Genomic DNA, 25,403 nt, shown 5'->3' on the forward strand with positions numbered 1-25,403 from the left:
TAAGCTTGATTGACAGCCTCTCCAACCCCCAAGATAAAGCCAATTAATGAACATTAGGAGAGGAAAAATAGTGGAATCACTTCTGACTTTTAAAGCAGGATAAATAAATGCTAAATTATAGGACTGACCTCAGAGGTGCTTCATTTCACCACATATGCATATCGTGTATATATATATATATATATATATATATATATATATATATATATATTAAAAAGCACCTATAAATATTAATGCAGGGCAATTTCCAGAGCGCAAATAAGCCATGCATTATCTCTGTGAGGGCTTAGAGTGGGATCAGCCTGGTCTCCCCCCTCCACTCTCGCCAGAAGAGACTGGACAGACAGACACTCAGAAAGAACGAGTAATGGAACCTGGTGCTACTTAGCACTCTGTTACATGAGAGGAGGAGGTTACGCTGGTTTCTGGTGCTACTGTTAGCACCAATAATACAGGACAAAATAAATCAACCAACATAAGCGTTACCCTATGGACCTATACTATGTGGTTGCGTGTGTACGCGCATGCACGCACGCACGCACGCACACACACAAAACCCACACACACATACACTGCCCCAAATGAGTGTGTGGAAAACACTAACCAGGCCACGACGCGACATTTTTATTCCCAGTGCTGTAATCTCTCGTCTCTATTTCCAGTTTTAGCAAGCATGAAAAGTGATCTGATTTGTGTACGTACATATCCCATTTAAATAGAGAAGAGATTAGAGGCACATCAATCTTGGCTCGGCCCCAGGGAACAGAGGAAAAGGTTGCTAAATTTATCACGCCGCCTTCTGTTGGAGCAAGAGATTTTAAACATGGGAGTTGGGAGTCTCGACTGACCGTCCTCAAGAGGGGAACTGCGGCTCCGCCTACTGTGTGCTCCCAAAGCGCAGAGGCCATTAATTACCTACGGGCACGTCAGGCGGTTTTGCACACTTTCACACTCGTCCTCCCTCCCACTCTTTTCTCCTTTGTCCCGTATATGCCTACCTTTGCGCCGCGGAAATAAAAGCAGCGTTATAGGGAGCTTATTGCTCCGAGTTATGGTGAATGACCGGTGAACTCTCAGCGGCCGCCCTGTCAGGCCTGCCGTTGTGATCCGATGAGAGAATTTCTACCTTTTTGAGCGATAAATGCCATAGTGTGCACTAGATACTATGCGGTGGACAGCCATGGTGGCAACTACTCAAGTATATTTGTAAACTATCTGAACGAAGCAAATATCTATTATTTTTCCTCTACTGCATTTCTCGTACAGTCCTGTTACCTTAAGGTTTAAAAAACAATCTGCATTTATATTCATATGCATATCGAAAGCAAGAGGCAAAGAAAAAAAAAATCTGTGACTGGATCTATCAAACTGCTGATATAGGATTGCTCATCAATGATTTATTAGGTTTATATGCTCGTAAATTACTATGACACCTCCTTATACAATTTTTGTTGTAATCAGGATCTGCATGAGCAGTCATTTGCAGGAAAAAAAACCCTTACAGTGGCACTTGATGTCGTATTATAGGTTTGGTTATATCAGAGCATTGGATATGACGAGTACTTTTACTTTTAATACTGTACTTTATAAATGAACTTTCAGTACATTGAAAGACAATTCGTTTTGACAAAAGTCAAATGTCAATGTGGTACTTTCACATTTACTGGAGCAATTTTGTCTCGTCGTATTTGTACTTTTACTGATGTAAAAGATCTGAGTACTTCCTCCACTGTTGGTGGAGAGTGACTGGAGGAAGTGATCAACACATGTTTTCAGCGTATTCGTCCAGTGTGAGTGTTGATCGTCTATCAATCTCTGCACAGAGCAGCATCTCTGGGCTTCTTAAGCAGGAGTGAAACCAGAGAAGGCACCGGAGCACTCAATCGATTTAATCTTTTAAATAGATGCAAGCGTCTTGATCAGACTCATTTAGCTGTAGTCTTGTAGTTGAAGAGCTCCTCTTCGTATTTTCATTCTCTGTATGGCCGTTAGGGGGTGTGTGATAATTACGCTCTCTCTACAGCCGCTCTGCACAATTTATTTTGACATTTCGTCGCTGGGTATGACTTATACCAAAGTAACCTAGAACTACAATCAACGTCGTACAATAATCAGATCGCAGGCTCATTTTCTTGAGAGTTGATTTCCGGGGATATCCGCGCTGCTTGATGTACTGTAATTTGTTAATTACCCGCCCTGGCAGGGGTCATGAATTTCAGTAGTTTTTGGTGAGGTTAATTTCCACCGGGATGGACCCTTTCTCTGAGTTTTATATGCATGCTTTTCTCCTTTTGTTTACTGCTCCCAGCGGAACAGGGCAGCTCTAAAGAGGTGCATGACCTCAATTTCACTTAGCTCTCCACCAGTTCACTTTTTCTCTATTGGAATGTCATAAATAAATACCCTGCCCAGGAACAACAGAAATAGCCCCTGCTCTGGCATGGACGTCACAAAGCGTTTTTGGAACTTTTTCAGGAAATTGGCGGCAGATCATAGCTCAATAATTGAGACAGCACATGTGCATTTATTCTAAAACACTGTTTAAAGCAGGGGTGACAAAGATGTGGCCCGTGGGCTTGATTCAGCCTACAAAAGGCTGAATCAAGCAAGATGATTTGGGGAAGAGTACAATATCTAATAAATAAAATAAGGAAATAATCATAATAACAATACATCTTTATTCGAATATTAACATTCAGTTATTGCCCATACTGTATGTGTGCAATTAGTATAGATATAGCTGAATCAATTGAAGTTTAGTGAAGCTCAGTATAGGATGCTGTGACTGCTTATAGAATACCTGTTTCTCACACTGGCCATAGTCTGGGCCATGGTCTGACTGGAAGAAGGACGACTCCCCACGGTTCTTTGCCATCTCAATGAGCCCCATGCCAGTCCTCACTGTGGCATTACGGGCATGGACAAACACCATCACCTGGAACACATGGGTCATGGAAGTAATAAAGTCAATTCAAGTAAATAGTAAAAACTTGTATAAACCAGGATGAAGATATCAAAAATACACCGAGTGTGAGACCACAAAAGGATTTTGCTCGCAAACAAACGGACCCTGTAGAAAATGTCTGGCAGCAGAAGACTAAGTGGCGCTGCAGTAAGGAACATGTAGGCGGAGAAGATCTGCTTGACAGCATTCGACAGTTCAACTCTGGCGAAGCCCGACGGCAGATTGAAACCTTAAATGCCGAACCTTACTTTATTAAAAAAAAATGTTTTTTATAGAAATCAAATCGATCAAATTCAAAGTTAAAAAACCCTTCATCACAGCACAACAGCGACAGGGGATCCTAACATCATCTTATTGCTTTCGTAGGTGACAGGAGGGTTCTGATTTGCCCATTAAACACAAACAGGCGTCCATAACAAACCCGTTAATCGAATTCAGTGGAGTTTGAAATAGACACGATTTCCTGGTCCATGCTTCAGCTGACGATTGTTCTCCCCATTCAACAGGCAAGAGCCAGTTGAGTCACAAAGAGGAGGCGATGGAGAGGTCGTAGAAGCAAAATGGAGGAAACTAGGAGACAGGAGCAGGGATGGCGATGGTGAGGTGAACAAAAAAGTATAAAATGGACTTCTGCTGTCCACAACTTATGAAAATTGTATAACAGAACATGTCGCATGTGTGGGGAAAAAAAACTTAGGGGGTGGAATGTCTTCAATTTAAATACCTAAAACTACTCCTAAAGTCACTTTGCATGGTCAGGGGTGATGGAAGATTTCATTGCCTCTATGTTTCCAACATAATAGTGTAACAGCGAAAGCAGGGCTGAAATGGGGGTTCATGAGTGAGACATCAATCTTATGAGTCAATCTCAAGAGTGAGACATCAATCTTTCCAGTGTCATTATTTTCATCTTGGCCGTGTCAATAAACACAGTCTATCAATGAACAGTCCTGCCTCAAGTATTCTTGAGTCCAAAGCTGCAACACAGGGTGAGATATCACAGTGTTGCCTAACCACTACCAATGAAGAAAGAGTAAAGTGTAATCACTTCCTTTGATAATATGTACTCTGCATATCAATCGTAACAACTGGAAATATTCTAGTTGTTCTTCAGTACTTTATCGTATTCTGGAGGTTAGAACCAAAAGCTTAAAGTTACACAAAAACAAAAGTCTGCTTTTGCTCGGGTTCCAGTAAAAAGTCTATAAATTTAACTTTTAGGTTAAATAGTTCAAGGGGTCTGTTGATTGGGCCATTTTAAGCAGAAAGGTATCAGCAGTTTTACAAAATTCAAGGCTCTCTGAAAATATTGCGGGGATTAGTTTAATTTGCATTAAATTAGCAAATTTACACTGCGAAAAAAAAAGCACAATTTCCTGGACGGACTGATACCTTGCCTTCTGGGGTATGCATGCAAAGCTGATGTGATGATATGATACGCCACAATGTGTTGGCGTTAGTGGTGTGAGCTCAAATATACTGTATTTATTAATTTTTTATTTATCTGATCATTTTCATGCTCTGGAAAGTCTTCCCTTTGACTGAATGTATAGATGCAGGGTAATGGCTAAAATGATGATCACAACAATTTTGCCCAATATTGTCATCACGATTATTCATCCATTTTGGGAACACAATTATTTTATTGCACTCTGTAAATCAACAGAAAACTGCCTTCACAATAATAATGTATTTTATGAATCTATAAATAAATAAACTCAAATGTACAAATCTTTGAATCAAAATAGGACTTTTTTTCTATCTATATCTATATCTATATCTATATATATATAGATATATATATTTACACACACAGTGCTGCTTGAAAGTTTGTGAACCCCCCAGACATGGTCACTTTTTTTGTGAAAAACATTAAAATAACCTTATTAGACATACATCCAAATCCCAATTTGCAAAGCACACCTTCCAAACAATGGACACACACACACACACACACACACACACACACACACACACACACACACACACACAAAGAGATATATTTTCATTATTTCATTCAACAAAGGTGGTTTATTTCACAAAAACTGAAAATGTAATATGTGCAAAAGTATGTGAACCCTTTTATTAGTAGCTTGTGGCTCCTCCTTTCGCAGCCATTACTTCAACCAAACATCTTCAGTAACCACAAACCAGTCTCTCGCATCTGCTTATGGGGATTTTTGCCCACTCCTTGCAGAACTCAGCCAGTTGAGAGAGGTTGGGGGGACATCTGGTATGTACCAACTTCTTCAGGTCTTGCCACAACATTTCAGTTGGATTAAGGTCCGGACTTTGACCGGGCCAATCCAGAGTACGAATCCTCTTTCTCTGAAGCCATTCCTTTGTAGTTTTGCTGGAATGCTTTGGGTCATTGTCTTGTTGCATAATCCATTTTCGTCCCAGCTTCAACTCCCTGACTGATGGCAGGAGATTCTGGTCAAGAATTTGTTGATACGCCTGAGAATACATGGTTCCTTGGATAATGTGGAGTCGTCCAGGTCCAGAAGCAGAAAAGCAGCCCCAGACCTTCACATTTCCACCACCATGCTTCACTGTTGGGAGGAGGTTATTTTCTTCATATGCAGTGTTGGCTTTTCTCCAAACACGGTGGTTTTGATTGTGACCAAATAATTCCATTTTGGACTCGTCTGTCCAGAGAATGGACTTCCAGAAGACCTCTGGTTTGTCCAAGTGCAAAGTTGGCAAAGTTGAAACGGGCAGCTTTGTTCTTTTTTGAGAGAAGAGGCTTCCTTCTAGCAACCCAAGCAATGAATGTCATGGCTATTCAATTTTCATCTGATTGTAGACGCATGCACATTTGTCCCAGATGCTACCAGAGAGGTCTGAAACTCTCTAGAGGTGATGTGTGGGTTGGCCTTTACCTGATTTATTATTCTTCTGGTGCTTCTGGGTGATGGTTTTGATGGGCGTCCACTTCTAGGCGGCGTTGCTGTCATGTTGAAGGCCCTCCATTTGCAAATTATTTGTCTTACAGTGGATGGATGGAGCTGGAATCTTTTGGAGATGGTCTTATAGCCCTCCCCAGCCCTCCCCAGACTGATGGGCTGTCACTACCCTCTTCTTCAGGTCCTCGGATATCTCCTTTCCTCTCGGCATTGTTGATTTGTATGGGGCCACAGTGGTTTGGTTGGTTTCCTCTCTCTTTTAATTAGTGCAGGCAAAACCCTTTCCCAAGGATGTCTCATTTCATTGGTCTGCTTAAATGATTAAATCAGCACCCAAATGTGTTTGACCTGAGTCTGTTACCTGCTTGACTTAACCAATGCAGCTGGGGGGGTTCACTTACTTTTGCACATACACTAATTCCATGTTTCATGTAGTTTTTGGGCTACTTAAACAAGTCACACTACACAAGTACATGCAATTGATAAACATATATCTGACATTTCATACATAAAAACTGGTGATGATAAAATATGGAAATCATGGTAAACATCTAAACTGCTCAAGGGGTTCACATACTTTTAAGCAGCACTGTATGTATGTATATATATATATATATATATATATATATATATATAAATAAAATAATAATAAACAAACAATAATTACATTTTACGAAAAAAAGAATGCCACCACATGGCACCAAATTAAAGTAATTTATCACAAACAGTTACATTAAACCTGCAGGTATATTGCAAGAAAAAAACAGCCTAAACAGTGTGTTTTTATTATTTTAGATGCAATTACTTTTTCCCTATTGAACAAAACTAAAAAAGCCCTGTGTGTCCCATGTGAGCGGAGCCTGTTTGTGTGTGCGTGCTCCACGGAGCTTGCAACGGGCTCCTGCAGGCACGTGGATGCACGGATTACTTACTTTGCCACACATGGATGCATACATGTGCAAAACTTTGTGGGCGTGTCGGCGCAGGCGTATCATTAATGCGAATTGGATGCGGAGACGGGGCAGATATTGGACAAATTGGAAGAAAATAAATCGCACCCCCCCCGGCCACGATCAATTAATTGTGGAGGCCAATGTCGACGTTGCGATTAATATACGATTCATTGTGCAGCCCTAACTGAATGCAACAACAAAAAAAAAGTTTAACTTTTTAACTTAATGCATCATCGTCAATGCAGCCAAGTTAGTTATTTTAGTGTATGTACTTTCATCACTGTGACTCTGTTCTTTGAATCTTTTATTGAATCTTTTTTATCTTTCCCCATCGATGTGGGATTTGGGAATGTGTCTCAGGCAAATGAAAAAAGGTGTAGCTTCCTTGTAAATTTGGCCAGTAAAACGAACGGTAAATCAGACTCTGCTTACTAAAATGTAACGCAGGCAGGGGCCTGTCCTGAACATCCCTTGCAGAGAGCCTGAACCGCTCAGAACAAAATGAATTAGTCTCCATCTGCTTGTGTGACCATTGAAGGGCTGAATTTGTACCTATAACTTTAGGCCGAGCCTTTGAACTTTCACAATGACATTACAATGACTTTTCACTATTATCTATTGCTCAGAATGTTACCATGATAATAACGTAATTACGATAATTACGTTTCAACATTTAGATATTTACTCAAACTGCATCAGAAGCCATTATCCCTGAATCAGTTGGGCACCAGGATATGTAATTTGTCTTCTGTAAATATGAAAATACAAAGCTTATGTTGGGCTTTTGTGAATGCCTAGTCCTTTTTCTTTTCACGAGATTTCAATAAAAGACTAACAAAGCACACAAATGTCTTACAAGGATGCTTTGGTATCTTCCTCTGCTGCAGAATACAAAGTACATGTTTTAGCTTTGTCCATGCGTACAGTGGATAATGTTAAAACCGTGCATTGTTGCACGCCTGAAGCAGACAAAAGTGTGCACCTTGTGCCCACGGTGCCCGGAGAGACCGCCGCAGTAAACATTATTTACTGAAGGTGTTTTATCAGCATCGCTGCGCTGTGCGGAACCAACATTGTCAGTTACCAGCGGGCTTCTGAGCTTATTAAACTTCTGTCTGCCGGCCAGCTTCCGCAGCAGGAGGGCATGGGGTTTGGGGGGCTGGGGGATACGGGGGAACTAATCCGAACGGAAATTTCATCCATCATCTCCTTGAGATGAAAATCATATTTATCACAGCTACTTCTAACAATTTAATATTAAGCCAAGGAAAACATTGCCCAGTGGAGTTTCTGGCCCCGACTGTACGTCCACAACATACAGACCAGAATGGATCCATGCAGTTTATAGAAGAGACATGTGGTCGATGAAAGTCTGCAGTGCTTGAGCATTTTGTTTTTTTTGGTGTATGTCGGTGTGTGTTTGTCCAAGGATCTGTGTGGATGTGCAACTCTGTATTAAAATAGTGCAGACCAGATAACCACGCTCAATGGGGAGCTCAACTCAGCGAGCAGATGGGAGCTAAACGGAGATGGTTGAATCCACAGCCCTCATGTTCCCCATAGGGCTTCTGGGGTGGGTAGAGTGGAAGCAGGAAGTAAGGGAAGAGTGGAGGGAAGAGAGCAGATGAGAGGAGTGGAGTGGAGATGTGTTGAGAGCGATAAAGCGCTCGAGATTCAGGAGAGAATTTAGATAGCAGGTGTTCAACCCCCGCAAAAAAAAAAAAATATCCTTCACCAAGATACAGGGATTCGAGTCATATGAAAAGAAAAAACCCTCTCCAAAAATATTTGCTCACTATAAGTTCTATGCTGATGCTGTGCCAAGATCAGGGGACCTTATATTGCTTTCAGTTTAAGACAAGTACAGTAAAAAAAAAAGAAAAAAAAAAGAAATTACTTGGCAAGAATTGTGTGACCGTTTTGAGATGGGAGTTAAAATGAACCTCCTTCAACCGTACATGTCTTAAAAAACGTAGTTGATTCTTTCCCCCCGGAGTCTAATTGACCTTGCCTCGCTGAAAAGGCAAGATCAAAAATCAGTGTCTTGAGGTGGTGGCAAAGCTGCACTTACAGCATGTATATTTTTTGCTTTTTTTCCCAAACTCAAAGTTGAAATCATAGTTTGGTAACTATAAAAAAAAAAATAATAATAAATTAAAAAAAAGATAAACTTGCTTGATGCTCTCTTTACTGTTTTCTCGACAGAATGAGTGAGCACACAAAGACCCTTTGAGGTGTGCAGGTATGGGTGCACACTTCCTGGACTTAATCTCGGGAATTTGGAACGTGCAAGGGAGCTCACCTGATGGCCTGCTCTGATCTGCTCCAGGACTTTGTCATAGCATACCTCCTCCATGTCATGGAGCTGCTGAATCTAAACAAGACAAGACGAGATAAAAACTTTAGTTTAGAAAAAGTAATGACGGCCCCTAATTAAAGTAGACGGATGAACTCAAGACGCGGTTCCTTTGTTTTAATATCTTACAGACCTGGGCCGCATTACCCTTACCTTGTTGGTGCTCTTGATGCCGACAAAGGTCTGCCCCAGGGGCACAGGTCTGAAGCGGCCGTCAAAGAAGAAGAGGCCGATGTAGGGGTTGACATGGAGGAAAGAGGCCACGTCCAGGTAGTTGGGCAGAGTGGCTGAGAGCCCCAGGATCCTGATCATGCTCTGAGTGGACTCCACCTTCCGAGACAAGGAAACATAATCAAACTGTCAGTATGCTGCAAGACTTGATTAGTGCACTGATTTACCGGCGACATAATTGCCAGGAAAGGAAATGCATTAAAGGTCACCTTTTTTCTGAAAAATATGATACGATTTTCTTAATATAAAGAACTTGTTGTTCCCTTTTGCCGGAGGATATTTTGTTCTTTAATGTCTAAGTTATGTATGCCACATGTGGATGAAATAAATGGTTTGCGCTAGATTAGATGTTGTGTGCATGTATGTACAGTATGTGCCTGCGCGTGCGTGCACAGGTAAGAGAACGGCGGGTGCAAAGAGAAACAGCAAACGCGACTGGGAGAGGGATGTGTGCGCATGTGAGTGTGTGTGTGTGTGTGTGTGTGTGTGTGTGTGTGTGTGTGTGTGTGCGCGCGCGCGCCTAGCCCTATCTGTGTGCCTCATGCTGTGGATGTGACAGGAAAGATTGGTAAGGCCTTTAATGTGATGCAGTACCCGTCAAACCAACCCATCAAGATAACGCCTAACCAATCCCTGCTGGTGGGGCTCCACGTTCACTCAGTGCGGTCAAACGTCTGCAGCACTCCGCCTGCAGACGCACATTATGCTCACCTACAGGGAGTGAATCACCTCAGCTTAACTTTTATTAAAGGTGTTTTGGTATGAGCGGCCTGGACTGGACATAACTTGGAGAATCCGTGTTTTCAATATACTGGCGTATTTGTATTTAATTATGAAAGCAAAAAGGCTTGTCTAGGCTAGTGTAAGCTTAAGACATCACATGTGCTCTTTAGATACAGAGCCACTCATAGGCTCTACTCTGGAATGCTATTGAAGGCAATTAAAATGCAGGTTACTGTCTAGTGATAACTGGCTCAGGCTGAAGCATTTGCATGAAGAGGGGGACAAATACAATATATTTTACAAGGATTTCCATATTCATGTGTCTAAAAGATGTGACCTTAAGAGCCTTGGGCATCATGAGCACCAAACATAATTCCTTTCGGCACAATCAATTATAGCAGTCTGTCAGGTGTGGCAGTAATTGAATGGTGAGTGATCAAGGAGGCGGAGGTGCAAAGAAGTTGAGTGTAGGTGGATGGGGGAAGGGGGCGGAGGTGGTGATGTCTCTGGTCAGCAGATATTGTTGGAATCCAACTTCTTCCTTCCTTGCCGGTTCACCGGTTGTTCTTCCTTGGACCACTTTTGGCAGGTGCTAATCACTGGATACCGGGAACACCTCATAAGACCTGCCGTTTTGGAGAAGCTCTGACCCAGTTGTCTGGGCATCACGATTTGACCCTTGTCAAATTTGCTCGGATACTTACGCTTGACCATTTTTCCTGCTTCCAATATAATATAATAATATACATCTAATATAACTAATATATCCCACCCCTTGACAGGTGCCATGGGACCAGATGTTATTCACTTCACCTGTCAGAGGTTCTAATGATATGGCTGATTGGCAGATTCTCATGTCCAGAGGGTTTTAACTTTTCGTCGTTGAAAAGTGTCTCCTGGACGACTCAAAGCAGGGTGTTGTTGGTTTTTTTTTTTACTCTCTCATGTTCCCTCTCTTTTCCATAACCTCATCTCGACTGGCCGCTGATGAGACGGCACCGCGGTTATGCCAAATTCAGACTACGTGATTCTGGCCTGATTTTCCACTCGCCGACAGTCCACTCGGTTTTTGGAGATTGCCGAGCGAAGCGCCAGATCAGAGGAGAATCATAACACACTCCGCTGAGCCACGAGCGCGTGGCGTGAACCGCTCACAACGTGATCCGACTGCTCAGCCGAGCACTCGCAGACGCTGGAGAGATGGTCGTGTCGGGATCGACCCGGGAATGACGCAACGAGCTGCAGCCAATTACAGCGGGGTCGAGAGGGAGAGACGGCCGTGCAGCGGAGCGGACGCCAGAAACACACAACATACCTATTTTACCTTTCTTCTCTAGGTTTTTTATATATTTCTTATTTAAATTCTGAATACAATTATTTCATTCTTTTTTTTTTTTTTACAATGATCAAGAATATAATAAAAAATAAGTAATCCTGTCCCGAAATCGCATAATTTCCGGTTTCTATTATTGCGTGTTCTCATGACAAAACGTAAAAAAGATCTTGTGGTGTGTGACCCCATCACCGATCAGTCACAGGGTGTGCAAACCCCAAGACTGCAAGATTCCCATTCACAAGACGAAACGCTGTGTCGTGTGAACAGTACACCGATCTGACGACTTTGAAAGTCGTGTAGTGTGCTCATGGCACACAGTTAGGAGCCTTCTGGGGTCTTTTACAGTATCGTCCTGTTTAAATGTCTGGCTGAGCTTCGCCATAAATGGCCCTGCTGAGTGCAGTTTTATATCCTCGAGACGAAGCGGTAATGATCTTCAGAGGACATCCTATATTTTCTCTGCGACTCTAAATATCAGGTCGAGGAGCCGAGGCGGAGAGACCTGCCTTGATAAAAATGTGAAAGAGATTGTTTCTACAAAACGCATTAAGGTCATTATATCATAATATCAGGCTTTGTATGATGAGCATACAGCCCTTTGTTTTTTAGAGCAGAGCTCCCTATAATCATTAATGAATAAAAAAGACAAAAACATTCAGAGAGATATGTGCTCTCTGTTTGCAATTCAGTGGACAAAGAGGAAAAAAACACTTCCCACACTTCCTTTTTGCAAAGCCCTCTGGAGGTTGTTTTGCGGTCATTACTCATCGGTGCCCAAGAACAAGGATGCGGTGTGAAGACAAAACAATTTTACCTCAGTTAATTACACAAATTTTTTTTTACTGTATTTTGGCCGAGCCAAAGGAAAACAGCTTGGGTAAACCCCTGAATAGCTAGAAAATCTTGCATTGAGGGGGGGAATATAAATGATACTAAAGTGCCTACCAGTCAGGTTGGTGGGTTGAATGCTGAGTATGAAGAGATACCTATGGTACCAGGTGCTCTCTCCCCAATCTTGACAGAAATCTCCCACCTGCAGCGTATGGACTTATGTTTTATATTTTGTTTTGTTTTTTAATGTTACCTGGAGCAGAAGACCTTATTCGCTTTTTTTTTTTTCTTCAATATTTTATTCGCAAAGCGACTCATCTTTTATATTTCCCAGGGCAGTGTTGCTCATAGCACGCCATGTCAATAATTTAAGGTTTTGAATGAATCGGTTTTGCAACAAACTGTGCCTTGTGCGCCTATGAGCGTGAGGGGTATGCCAGTGCACGTATAAATGTGCACATACAAACAGATTGTGATGGGGAAGACTTCTCTACCTTGTAAGTGTAAAAAGCACAATGCACCACTATGTTGCATGATACTGATGTTGATATGATACATACATACATAGATACATGATATTGAGAGCATAATATTTATATAGGATAGTCTAATTTATTCTAATCTATAGGAATTCAACTGCCAAATTGAATCTGAAAATTTGTGGGTTAAAAAACAGGCGATTGACACCTTGCCACCTCTGATTGCCAGCAGAAATGCTGTTTTCTCTGGTGCGTCACGCTCGACGTCATGAACACTTCGGAAAAGGGGCGTGGCATGGTTCCAGTGTGACTGGGAAAAAGAGTAGAGGAGACGAAGACGCTCCTTCAGTTCAGGGACAGGCTTGGGGCGATGCTGAAGTGACTCGGAGCCCTGCGAGGAGTGTGGGGGCTCTCCACTGTGCTCCCCGCGGTTCGATCCCCACAGTTCATAATATTTCATGGTCCACCATGCGGCAAAAAAGTAATTATCTTCAAATTTTGATTTTGGATTTGAAATCGGATATGAAATGATGGGATGATAAACAGATAATCCTGTCTATTAACGTGCCAACGTGAAGAACTCCAACGGGCGTCGCATCATGTAGGTAAAGGGGCCAAAATGAGCGGGTCGACACTGGTGTTCTTGTTTACATCAGAGCGGATTGGAGGTGGAGTCTATTGCGGGGTCATTTGACCAATGACTGTAACCCGTGTGTTACCTTTCCCACTGATGATAAATGCCGGATGTAAGCGGGTGTTACCGGGTTTTTGGTGCAGTGGGAAAGGGGTAATGAAGGCTCTTTGTTGCATTTCAATGTTCCAGTTTGGACCCAAAAAGAACCAAAAAAACGGAGAAGGACAAAAAAAACAAACCCTGATGCACAATGCTACATCCATGAAAGAGCAGAGTGCAGTGAGGTGGTCTGCAGGAGGACAGATAGTCAGACTGTCAATTCTGCAGCAGTGCACTTCAGAGGTGATGCACTTGTGGAGAAGGCACAGAAAGTGCCCAGTCAGCACTCCTCCAGAGAGAGCAGTTAAACCTGCAGATAAATAGGCTGTGAACCGAGTAAACAGCGGTCACGTGTAGAGGCCGCTTTTCAATTACGTAGCGGTTAACCCCCGCAGATAGGTCCCCCGTCCCTGCATGGCAGAATAAAAAAGAAAAAGAAGAGTTTCTCCTTTCTATCCCCGACTATCAACATCATCTCTACTCTATTTCCCCCCCTCTAGTGTTGCATATTTTATTTAATTACTTTTTAAATAACTGATTTAATTTACATCGATGTTTTTAAACTGTTACACCTTCAGCTCTAACCTTATTTACTAATGCATTCTCCCATCCCTCTTAACGCCGGTTTATGCATTGATTGCATTACTTGCGGGAGTCCAAATGTAATTCACGTTCAGTCAAAACTCTGTGTGTCAGTTGTGGTTTTAAAGAAATAATAAAAACTATTATAAAACACTATTTTTGTTGCCACTGCGAGTTGTTTTCCTGCTGCGTGTCCCTGTCCTTCCCGTTTATCAATTTCCTTGGCGGGATTGACACCTGACAGCGGCTCATCAGAATGGAACAGGGGGCACAGAACACTCTGGAGTGTTGGCTCCCCTGTCTCTGTGCCTGCTTGAATTTGCATAATCACTATAATATCCCAAATGTCCGGGCGGATTCCTGCGCAAGAACCTGTCAGTCATCATCAGGGGAAATCAACCTTGCAGACGGCAGCGTTGGCATCCAGACAGTACAATAACCAGAAGCATGGCCCTTTTCTCTACCTTGCCACTCTAGACAAAGAATGCAGATCCACTGTTCTTAAAAAAAACAAACGTTTTTTTTAATCACACACACACACACACACACACACACACACACACACACACACACACACACACACACACACACACACACACACACACACACACACACACACACACACACACACACACACACACACACACACATATTAGGGGTGCACCGATACATGTATTTGTACCAAATCATTTGGTACAGGACTGTCGTTTCATTATGCCCACAAACCAGACAATTACAGCATTGCCTTGTCAACAGCCATTGAGCACTGTTTTTGTGCATGTGCATAACTTAAATTCAGAGCTCTGAGCTTTACTCGGACTGGCAACATGTCAGAATTTGTTCATGATTTCCTGTTTATGTTAGCCACCAGCGCAGGCTTGTTAGCGAAGCCTGCGCTGGTGAATGCAAACGCGAAGCAGAAAGGACAGAGAGAGAAGGAGCAGGGAGCAGGTTTTAGGAACACTAGGTTTTTCCACTAACTATATTTACTATGGACAAAGGATGGTACACCATAGTGAAAATGAACCAAACTGTGACCATAGAATCAAGGTCCATATAGAATTCTAAAATGTGTTTATGTAAGTACAGTATATAAAGTATGTACATATGTATGTATGCAAGTATCATACTGTATATGCATGCATACATATGTATGTATGTATGTATGTATGTATGTATGTATGTATGTATGTATGTATGTATGTATGTATGTATGTATGTATGTTTGTATCTGGCATTTATCCAGCTATCTATTGGTATTCACTGAAAGGTGGCCTTGTTTTGGAATGATAGGTGGTAAGTTTATGCAAATGCTTGATTCAATTCCCATTTTTTGACTGTGCTTTCATCCCCACTATTATACAAAACCATGCTTGAGTGCAAAAAAGGAACTCATTTTCCAGAAGTAAATAAATAAATATACAAAACAAACACCAAAAGCAGTTAATCAGTTTGATGGCTGCCAAAAGCGACACAAGCCCGCAGAGCTTTGCAAGAAGGGATTTTCACAAAAGTGAGGCCATTGAATTGAGATAAATATGGGTTGATTCTTCTCAACTGCTTTTCCTGAACAGGGTTTATCAGTCTCAGGGTGGAGCTGTGGTGGTGGTTCAGTGCAGGGCAGTGAGAAGTATGTGTGTTTGATCAAAAATTTGGGGATCCATGATGTAATGTCCAAATCATCAAAACGCTCTACACAAATAATGTGGATGCTACCTCAAATATAAGGAGTCTTGAAGTTAAGCGAATTTTATGGAACAGCAGATTTTTTTGTGTGTGTTTTTACGAGAAAAGATATTAAAGAAATTATCTTTACGGTTTCAGCTCCAAAATGAACCCTTGGAGGGAGACAGAGAATTTTATGAAGCGATCGTGAAAATATTCATATAATGTAGAAACATAAATGTTTCTACATTATAGGCACTATAGATAATGGAATGAAAATAATTAAAAATACTTATTCTTTTGCTTTTAGGATGCTGCGCAGAAAATGTGTTATTACCTGTGTTCACTTTGCTGTTAGATTTTTTAATTAGGGCTGTCACTAAAGAATAATTTGGTAAGAGTAATCAGATGATTATTCTTATGAGATAATCACAGGAAAAACACACACACAGTCAGCAAATGAGGGAAAAACTAGCAAAAACATGCCAAAAATAGCAAAGAAATAGAAGAGAAAAAATAAAAATAAAAAATAACGATAAATATAGCTGTAGGCAGCAATATACTGGATCCAGTTTAGTTGTGTTAAGTACGTATTAAATTTTCCACCATAATCTCTTATCAACAGCAATTACAAATTTCAGATTTTGCACTATTTCACAATTCCAATTCCCGGCTATTTTACAAATTTATCGTTGTACGAGTAATTTCTCATAAATACAGTGAAAACAGTGAGTGTTATCACACCATAATACGCACAATTCATAAGTTTATTATTATTATTATTATTATTATTAAAAATAATAATAATGTTTTACAAAGCTTTTTAAGTATGAAGTCTGGCACTGCACTGGCTCATCTGTTACTTCTAATTTGTATTTTATTACAATTCTTGTTCTAAAAACCAGTTCAAGAACACAGTTCAATGGATTAATTGCCTGTAATGAAATACAGACAACATTTATTGGACATTGACATTCATTTGGAATTTTACTAAAAATATGGAAGGACTCGTCACTATTTAACGCCTTCTCCTTTTTAAATTGAAGCCCGCTACGTTTAGCTGCAGGACGCTGCATGTAGATGACATGTCTTTAAAGCGACAGTCTATCTTTGCTTGTAATACAGAACTTCTCATTGTTATGACTCCCCGTGTTGTCTGTGAAAATAGACTCTGAGTGACGGACAGGTGACCGTTTGGGGCCGTGTCGGGCATGCTGACGTTGTGACGTAATGACGCGGTGACGACTTTCTGTGGATTATTTATAGTTTTCTGTGTGCAAGTTTTCCGATCGGTTGCCATTCCATGAAACAAATTATGGACTCCCATAGTTTGTATCTTACGACTTCTTCCAACTCCAAAAAGGGTTGTGATTCTTTCTGTGATTCTTTATAATTTTCCGGGTCCTAGTTTTCTGATGCCTTCTGAGTGCCTGAAACACATCATGGACTCCCACAGTTTGTATGTTACAACTTCGTTGAATCGTGTTACGTAAGGAGGGACACAACGCCGCAAAACATGGGATTAGATGTAAACAGAATGCCTTTCTTTTTTACCAAAAGAGCAAAAGAGACTAAATATAAATTGACCAGTTGACCTGTGTGTAGGGGATACACAAACACCTACACACTACGCACCTTGCACAATGCGAACGTGCCTTCGGAGCTACAACCTGCACATATATAACGACCGGATGATGAGGTCACAAAGTGTCGTACTTCACAAACTCATCTTGCTCGACCACCCGACTGGACGTTTGAGAACCTTGGCGTGTAGGTGTTGCACGAATGTTTGGCTACTTCCAGTCAATTTTCATCAGTTTTTCACTCATTTCTACTACAAATGTGGATCGATATGGATGACACTTGAACCCTGGTTCTAACGAGACCTCAACCGTGTCTGTGGGTCCAGCGGTTGTTGTGTTCCAAACACTTTTAGCCCAAAAAAATTACGAGGAGAATAATTATAATAAAAAAACAAACAATAATAGGGTTCCAGCCATGCAGGCTGCACCCCTAATAATAATAAAATACTAGCAGCAGTTCCAGGGAATGTAAAAATGGGGAATATATAATATGTATCCCGATGGTTGTAGACAGAGAGAGAGTATGAGCAGACAAAAATAATGTAAATATTAAATATTATAACATAAAGTGGAGGTGTGCCAATGAATATGTAAGTTTGTAGACTGTGTAATTAACAATTAAGGTACAAGTAATCAGAGAATATTGTGTGTAGAATTGTTCATGTGTCATCGATACGATCAGTAGCATATTATTGCTTATTGGTGGTTAAGAAGCCTGATGGCCTGGGGATAAAAGCTGTTTATGAGTCTGGTTGTCTGTGGCTGAATGCTCCGGTATCGTCTACCAGACGGCAGCAACGCGAACAGTCCATAGACTGGGTGACTATAGTCTTTTTTTAATTGATTTTCCGTGCTAGCCTAAGGCATCGTGAGTGGTAGATGCCTTGCACGGACGGGATATGGCAGCCGATGATGCGCTCCGCTGTCTTCACAACCCTCTGGAGGGCGTTGCGTTCAACAGTGTAGCAGCTGCTGACCTAGGCAGTAATGCGGTCAGACAGGATGCTCTCAATAGTGCATCTGTAGAAATTGGTGAGAGTCTTGGCAGACACGCCAAAAATCTCGAGTCTCCTCAAGAAGTATAGGCGCTTTTGGGCAGATTTTACCGCCGAGTCCGCTTTCCTGGACCAAGTGAGGTCATCTTTGATGAACACACAGAGGAACTTGAAGCAGACTCTCTCCACTTCAGCTCCTTTGATGTGAATAGACGTGACCCCTGCCATGCTGCTTCCTCAAGTCCATGGTCTTCTCCTTAAGATAGGTTTTTACCTGCCCCAAACGAGGGCATGAGGGAGCGTGTGACGCAAATGGCATCACCAGAGGGTGGTGCCATGGTGTGTTGGGATCCAGTTGCAAAGGGCCGTGTTAAGGCCCAGGATCCTAAACTTGGGAACAAGCTTAGCGGGCACAATAGTGTTGAACACTGAGATATAATCTACAAACAGCATCCTCACGTATGTGTTTGTCTTATCCATTTGGGAGAGGGTGGTGTGTATCGTCAGGAATATCTTTTGGGGCGGTATGCAAATTGAAAGGGGGTTTAAGGTGCCAGGAAGGGTGCAGATATGGTTTCTGACTAGCCGCTCTCAGCACTTCATGATGACTGACGTCAGTGCTACTGGACGGTAGTCCTTCAGGCAGGTGATGGAAGGTTTCTTTTGTACAGGGACAATGGTGGTCTGCACTCCACTAGCTGGTCAGTGCACCCTCTGAGGACATGGCCTGGTAAACCGTGGCTTTACTTTTTTGAAAGCTCTCCTCACGTCAGCCATCGATAGGGACAGAGTGCAGTCATCCTGGTACTCAGCCAGCCTCCCAGTAGGAATGGTGTTGCTCGCCTCAAACTGTGCGTAGAGGGTGTTGAGCACGTCGGGAAGAGAGGCGGTGGGCTGGGCATCACTACTTTTTCTCCCTTTATAGTCTGTGATGGATCGCAGTCCGTACCAAATGCGTCTGGGGTTGGAGCTGTGGTAGTTAGACTCCAACTCGTCCCTGTAGTCTGTTTTGGCATCTCTGATGGCTTTCCGTAGGTCATATCTGGACTTCCTAAGGGCCTCCGGGTCCCCAGAGCTATAGGCAGGGGACCATGCACTGATTCTAGCACGGACATCACCATTCACCCAGAGCTTTTGGATGGGGAAAGTCCTAACATTAACTTTCGGAATGACAAGAATGTGAAAGTTCAAGAACGAGTTCAAGTTCAAGAACAAGAAAGTTCAAGGATTGGGGTTTTTAACATGGGGTGAATTCTGTTTTTGGAACTTACATAAATCACTTACACTATGGCTGCAATCAAGGTTAAAGTTCACTTTTAGCTGATATAGTAAAATAAACTGTATTTTCATTTTAGCAAAGGAAATTGTAACAAAGAATATTTCATATTTTAAATTAAAACATGCCGTTTCTGTATGCTGTTAGATTTATCCATCATTTATTAGATAACGTCGGTCTGATTCCTCCATATAAGTTCCAGCAGAGTTAGGGGAAAGGCAGGAGGAGAAAGAAGTAGAGAGGGTCAGACCTCTCTAGAAAAACTTTTCTTACTCCATACATCAAAAGACTTACCCCTTCATCAAAGTGAAAGTTATTTAGCAGTTGCCCCTTATGTAAGAGGTTGTGCTTTCATTGCAAATTATTGAAAAAAGGAAAACTGAGATCAAATAGTGATATAAAAACTGCCAGAGGTAGGAGGTAGAGCTGGTGGTCTAGTAATCTAAAGGTTGCTGGTTCGATCCCAGGCTCCTCCTGCTAGCATGCTGAAGTGTCCTTGAGCAAGACACTTAGACCCCTAATTGCTCCCGATGGCTGCGTCCGTCGGTGTTTGAATAATTGTAAGTCGCTTTGGATAAAAGCGTCTGCTAAATGCAATGTAATGTAATGTAATGTAATGTAATGTAATGACTAGTATTCTGTCTGTACTGTACCACCAAAAATGACAATCTTTTTTTGTAGTTTGGAGAAAAGTTAAAAAAAACTGTAATCTAAACACTTAAACGGAAGATGTTTGTCTCTATATCAGAGGACTATTAATGTAGGGCAAGTAGAGTGTGGAGGGATACATCCAGATGGTACACACCTGTCTGATGGTCCTGGCCACCAGGCTCTCCAGGACAGGTCCCCTGTCCTCATGCAGAAGGTGCACCTCGTCCAGGATCAGCAGGCGCACTATCTGGGAGAGGGCCACGTCCCCGACGCTCTTCCTGGTCACCACATCCCACTTCTCTGGAGTGGTCACCAACATCTGGCACACAGCATGGATGGAGATGCCAGGAGTTAATAAGGCAGGTATCCAGAAGCCCTGCAAGCTTTCCTATGCAGACGCAGAATTATGTTTAGGAGGCCAGAAGGCATTTATTATTTTATATTGACAACTATTCCAACTAGACCTCTTAAAGGGAAGGAAACATATCCCAGTACTGGAAGCCCTCTCACGAGCAGTCTGGCACAATCAGATGTAGGTGATTATGAGAATGACCATAAATAAGCCATCATCGTTCTCAGACACTCAGATATTTTGTCTTTCGAGCATCAAACTCCTCTGACACAATTACATTTCCAGGATATAAGTCTCACAAGGTATTTGCAGTGGCCATATTATTATTATTATTATTATTATTATTATTATTATTATTATTATTATTATTATAAATAATAATAACAAAAATAAATTACATTATCACTACCATATTAAATGTAAATTTGGGATAAACTGTATACCGCGTTCCAAGTTGTTATGCAAATTGGATTTAAGTGTCCTAAACATTTAATTTTTTGTTTTTCAATGAAACTCGTGGATGATATTGTGTCTCAGGGCTCTTTGGATCACTGAAATCAATGTCAGACACCTGTGATAATTAGTTTGCCAGGTGAGCCCCATTAAAGGAAAACTACTTAAGAAGGACGTTCCACGTTATTAAGCAGGCCACAGGTTTCAAGCAATATGGAAAAGAAAAAGGATCTCTCTGCTGCCGAAAAGCCTCAAATAATGCAATGCCTTGGACAAGGTATGAAAACATTAGATATTTCACAAAAACTTAAGCGTGATCATCGTACTGTGAAGAGATTTGTGGCTGATTCAGAGCACAGACGGGTTGGTGCAGATAAAGGATAATGAGGAAGGTTTCTGCCAGACAAATTCATGGGATTAAGAGAGCAGCTGCTAAAATGCCATTACAAAGCAGCAAACAGGTATTTGAAGCTGCTAGTGCCTCTGGAGTCCAGCGAACCTCAAGGTGTAGGATCCTCCAGAGGCTTGCAGTTGTGCATAAACCTACTATTGGGCCCCCCCTAACCAATGCTCACAAGCAGAAACGGTTACAGTGGGCCCAGAAATACATGAAGACTCATTTTCAAACAGTCTTGTGACAACGCACCATCTCATGCTGCAAAGAATAGCTCTGTGTCATGGGCATAAAAGGAGAGAAACTCATGGTGTGGCCCCCATCCTCTCCTGACCTCAACCCTATTGAGAACCATTGGAGCATCCTCAAGCAAAAGATCTATGAGGGTGGGAGGCAGTTTGCATCAAAACAGCAGCTCTGGGAGGCTCTTCTGACGTCCTGCAAAGAAATTCAAGCAGAAACTCTCCAAAAACTCACAAGTTCAATGGATGCAAGAATTGTGAAGGTGATATCAAAGAAGGGTCCTATGTTAACATGTAACTTGGCCTCTTAAGATGTTTTTGATTGAAATAGCTTTTGGTTTCAGTAAATATGACCTAATGCTGCAAATTCAACAAATGACCTTTTTCAGTTCTTTACAACCTAAAGAATGTTTTGAAACTCTGTTGTGCATAATAATTTGGAACAGTGCATTTTGAGTTTTTTTATTTTGGAAAAAAATACTGTTATCATTGGGAGGTTTGTTCAATAACATTCAAATGATACCCTAACGGTTGATGTCTTGAAAATTATACTGACAAAAAAAAAAATCAGAGAAAAATATCATTTGCATAATAATTTGGAACGCAGTGTTTATCTTGATACCCACAAACCAAGATGCAATCCCTCGATGTTAATTTCGTATATTGCTGCTTCTGAGTATTTTTTGGTCTTTTTTGTATTTTTGCACACTGCACAGAGAAGATAAAGTGTGATTAGAGTGAATCACAAATTACATTGACTCCCTTTACACAATTACCTTTTTACCTTTTCTTAAGTATTCAAACTTCTGTTATGCTCCATGATCACTTTCAATCCATTTTAATTGGATTTCAGGGTCAAGGACTATCCAGCAAAATACTAAAATAAAACTGAGGATAAATTGATTTGAAAGAAAAAGAGAAAAAAAAAAAAAAAAAAAAAAAAATGCTGAATGTGCTACATTCTGAAATCGTACAAGCAAAACTAATACAGGTGAAATTGTACTTTTACAGATTATTTGGGGACATTTTTCAAGCTTTATCCTTTCATATATATTATGAAAGTATTTTAAAATTGCACTTTTTAAAATAAATTAACTATTTTCTTTTCACCTTACAGTAGAACGTGCTATGCATTAAATCTAACAAGAAAATACCAAATATGAAATGACATGAAAGTCCTTTCCAAATGGGGTCAAGTTGAATAAATCCTATTTCTAGCCTATACGCTCAAGTGTATGTATTCAGACTTTGATCGCTGTTGCACTTGGCAGGGGGTCCTCCACTACCAGGGCAGTAATGAAGAGAAGGGCAGTACTGATTCATTGCTTATCCAGGCCCACCGCTCACTGCCCGGCTCATTTTAAATGCAGCCACGGGTCCACGACAGACTTCATTAACAGACACATGAAAAACGCACTCTGTGCTAGCTTACGCTCGCCCATTTAACCAGCCACCCGCTATGACGTCTGTAAAATCACATTTCAACTGGTGGATGTCAATATCGGTAATTAATAGACCCCTTATTTGTAGATCACTGAGTGAGTCTATTACCGCTGTGCAATTCCAATCTGGTTTTCCATAGAAAAATACAACAATGTATAATTAATAGTGTGTGGGCTGTTTGGCAACCTGTCTGGGAGTGTGAAAATTTCTATTAAACACTCTGTGTAAAAGCAGTTCATTAAATCCTCCCTAGTTTGCATTTAAAATCAATATATCCAGCCATTGGAGACTTGCAGAAAAGGGAAGTGTCTGCTCCTAATTGTAGCTGCTGGTTAATCTAAATGGAAGCCCTGGCAAACACTATGCTGCCAAGTGCTTTCTTAATTACCACATAAATACACAGAAGGAGGTGCACAGAAAACTGGCCATTGTTTGACTCAACTGTGTTTTTTAATCCATTGAGCTTTTCTCTTACACACAAATGAGACCAATCCGTTGGATCTCTGCAAACTACAAACGGGTATTTGATTTTCATATGCTCTCTTGCAGATGACTTTCCAATCAGTCTATATGCAACAAAACAAAAAAAAAAAAAAACAGCCTGATCATGGCATAGGCCTGACTGATACTCGGATAGGTGCAGCTAATTTAGACACTGTTCAATGGTCATAATGAGTGGGGGGAGGGGGGGGGGCTGTGGCAGTGATGTGCGTAGCCATGCAGAACATGGGCCATGACAGGTCTTTCCAACTAGAAGCACTTACCTCCGAATTACTCATGCGTCTGTCTTACAGGATTTCTCTCTCCCCGTCTCCCTGACACTCTGCTTATCTGCGTGTCTGTCAAACCGTCTATCCTTCTGGCTGTCTCAGAGGGTCTCCTTTGATTTCCTTAACTTATATTTACTGGCCAGCAAGCAGGGTGGAAGAGAGTTGGAAAGTTCCAGAATGTCACCCGCCTCAACACTGCAATGCACATGCCAGCAGCACTCCAAGCCTCCTTCTGCTGTTTCCATGGTAACTATCGCAGCCATGACAAGAGAAGGGTGTAGGAGGAAGAGGTTGGTGAGGGAGGAAGGGACGGTGGGGTGGTGACGGCAGGGGGTACGTCGAAGAGACTTGTTCAGTCTTCCGATATGTATAAGACTAATGGCTTGTCAAAGCAGTCTGACATCAAAACATTTCCAATAGCTCAATGTGTCTTGAATGTGGAAGTATCCGTGTGTGTGCCAATTTGTGCTCCAGTGTGCGTTGAGTGAATATTAAGAGGGCATAAGATAAGAGGGACACATTCAGGCTGCACTGTTTTCTCAAATGTTTTGGGTTAATTGAATTAAAGGCTAGTTAATTAAAACTGATAATACCACTCAACGTGTTTCTCCATATGGTGGTTTCCACTGTTCCTGCTTACGTGCTCATACTGTGGGGTAGGAGCGAAATCATTTGTGGCCTGGCCTGTTAATCTGTAGCTGTAACTTTACATTTAAACCTTAAATTTAACAGGCAACAATTTACCATTTGGCTGTATGTTTAATGTTACAGTTTGTTATATGAGTTAGAAGGATTTGATATTTCAAAAATATGGAAAATTACATGGTCATTTAGGTCAAAAGGATCATGTCGATTTAAGAAAATAAAAATAAGTTAGTTTGTGGTTGGTTTGTAGTTTATTATTTATTATTTAACATTATTATTTATACATTATTTATTATTTCTTTATTATTATTAATGTATTATTAATTAATTCAGACGAATACCAATGAAGTTAATAATGTTTTTCTGAAGAAAATCATGTTCCAAATGCGTGCTGACACATGATTGTGAAACTATCTTGTATTCCTGCAAAATAAATTAAACAATTATCACAATGTCCATATCCATTTAGGTCCATCCAACTTTAGGTTTTGAAAACAGATCTTGCGAAGGGGGAAATATAAAAATAAACCTAAATATAAGAAGTGTCCCATTTTACGAACAACTTCTCCAGCATCCTCATCCTCGAGCTCTCCATTTTTCCTCTTGATAGTAGCGTCACCACTTTAAATTTATCCCCCACTAATTATCCCCAAAGCCCTTTTAAAGTGTCTATGAACCTCTCATTCACTCCAGTCTTAACGCTATCACAACCTGATCCTCGTACAGTTTTAAAAATCTCAATTTTAATGCCAAATCTGAACTGAGAGAGAGAGACCACGAGAGGGATAGAGAGGCCGACTCTGATCTGAGAGGGAGGTTGAGGTTCTCAATCAAGCCTG

The 25,403-nt window shown here is 41.2% G+C and overlaps 1 protein-coding gene across 1 annotated transcript in view; it reads right to left on the reverse strand.

The window, feature by feature from the left end:
* ascc3 (activating signal cointegrator 1 complex subunit 3) overlaps positions 1 to 25,403 on the reverse strand; it is a 126,055-nt gene that overhangs the window by 44,545 nt on the left and 56,107 nt on the right. The window contains exons 11-14 of the mRNA XM_080005073.1: positions 20,420 to 20,584; positions 9,334 to 9,510; positions 9,127 to 9,198; positions 2,801 to 2,935 (exon numbers count right to left, since the gene is read on the reverse strand). Of these exons, the coding sequence (XP_079861199.1) occupies positions 2,801 to 2,935; positions 9,127 to 9,198; positions 9,334 to 9,510; positions 20,420 to 20,584 (549 nt within the window). The remainder of the gene's footprint in view (positions 1 to 2,800; positions 2,936 to 9,126; positions 9,199 to 9,333; positions 9,511 to 20,419; positions 20,585 to 25,403) is intronic.

The sequence above is a fragment of the Zeus faber genome (assembly GCF_960531495.2).
Source record: "Zeus faber genome assembly, chromosome: 8".
Lineage (NCBI taxonomy): Eukaryota > Metazoa > Chordata > Actinopteri > Zeiformes > Zeidae > Zeus > Zeus faber.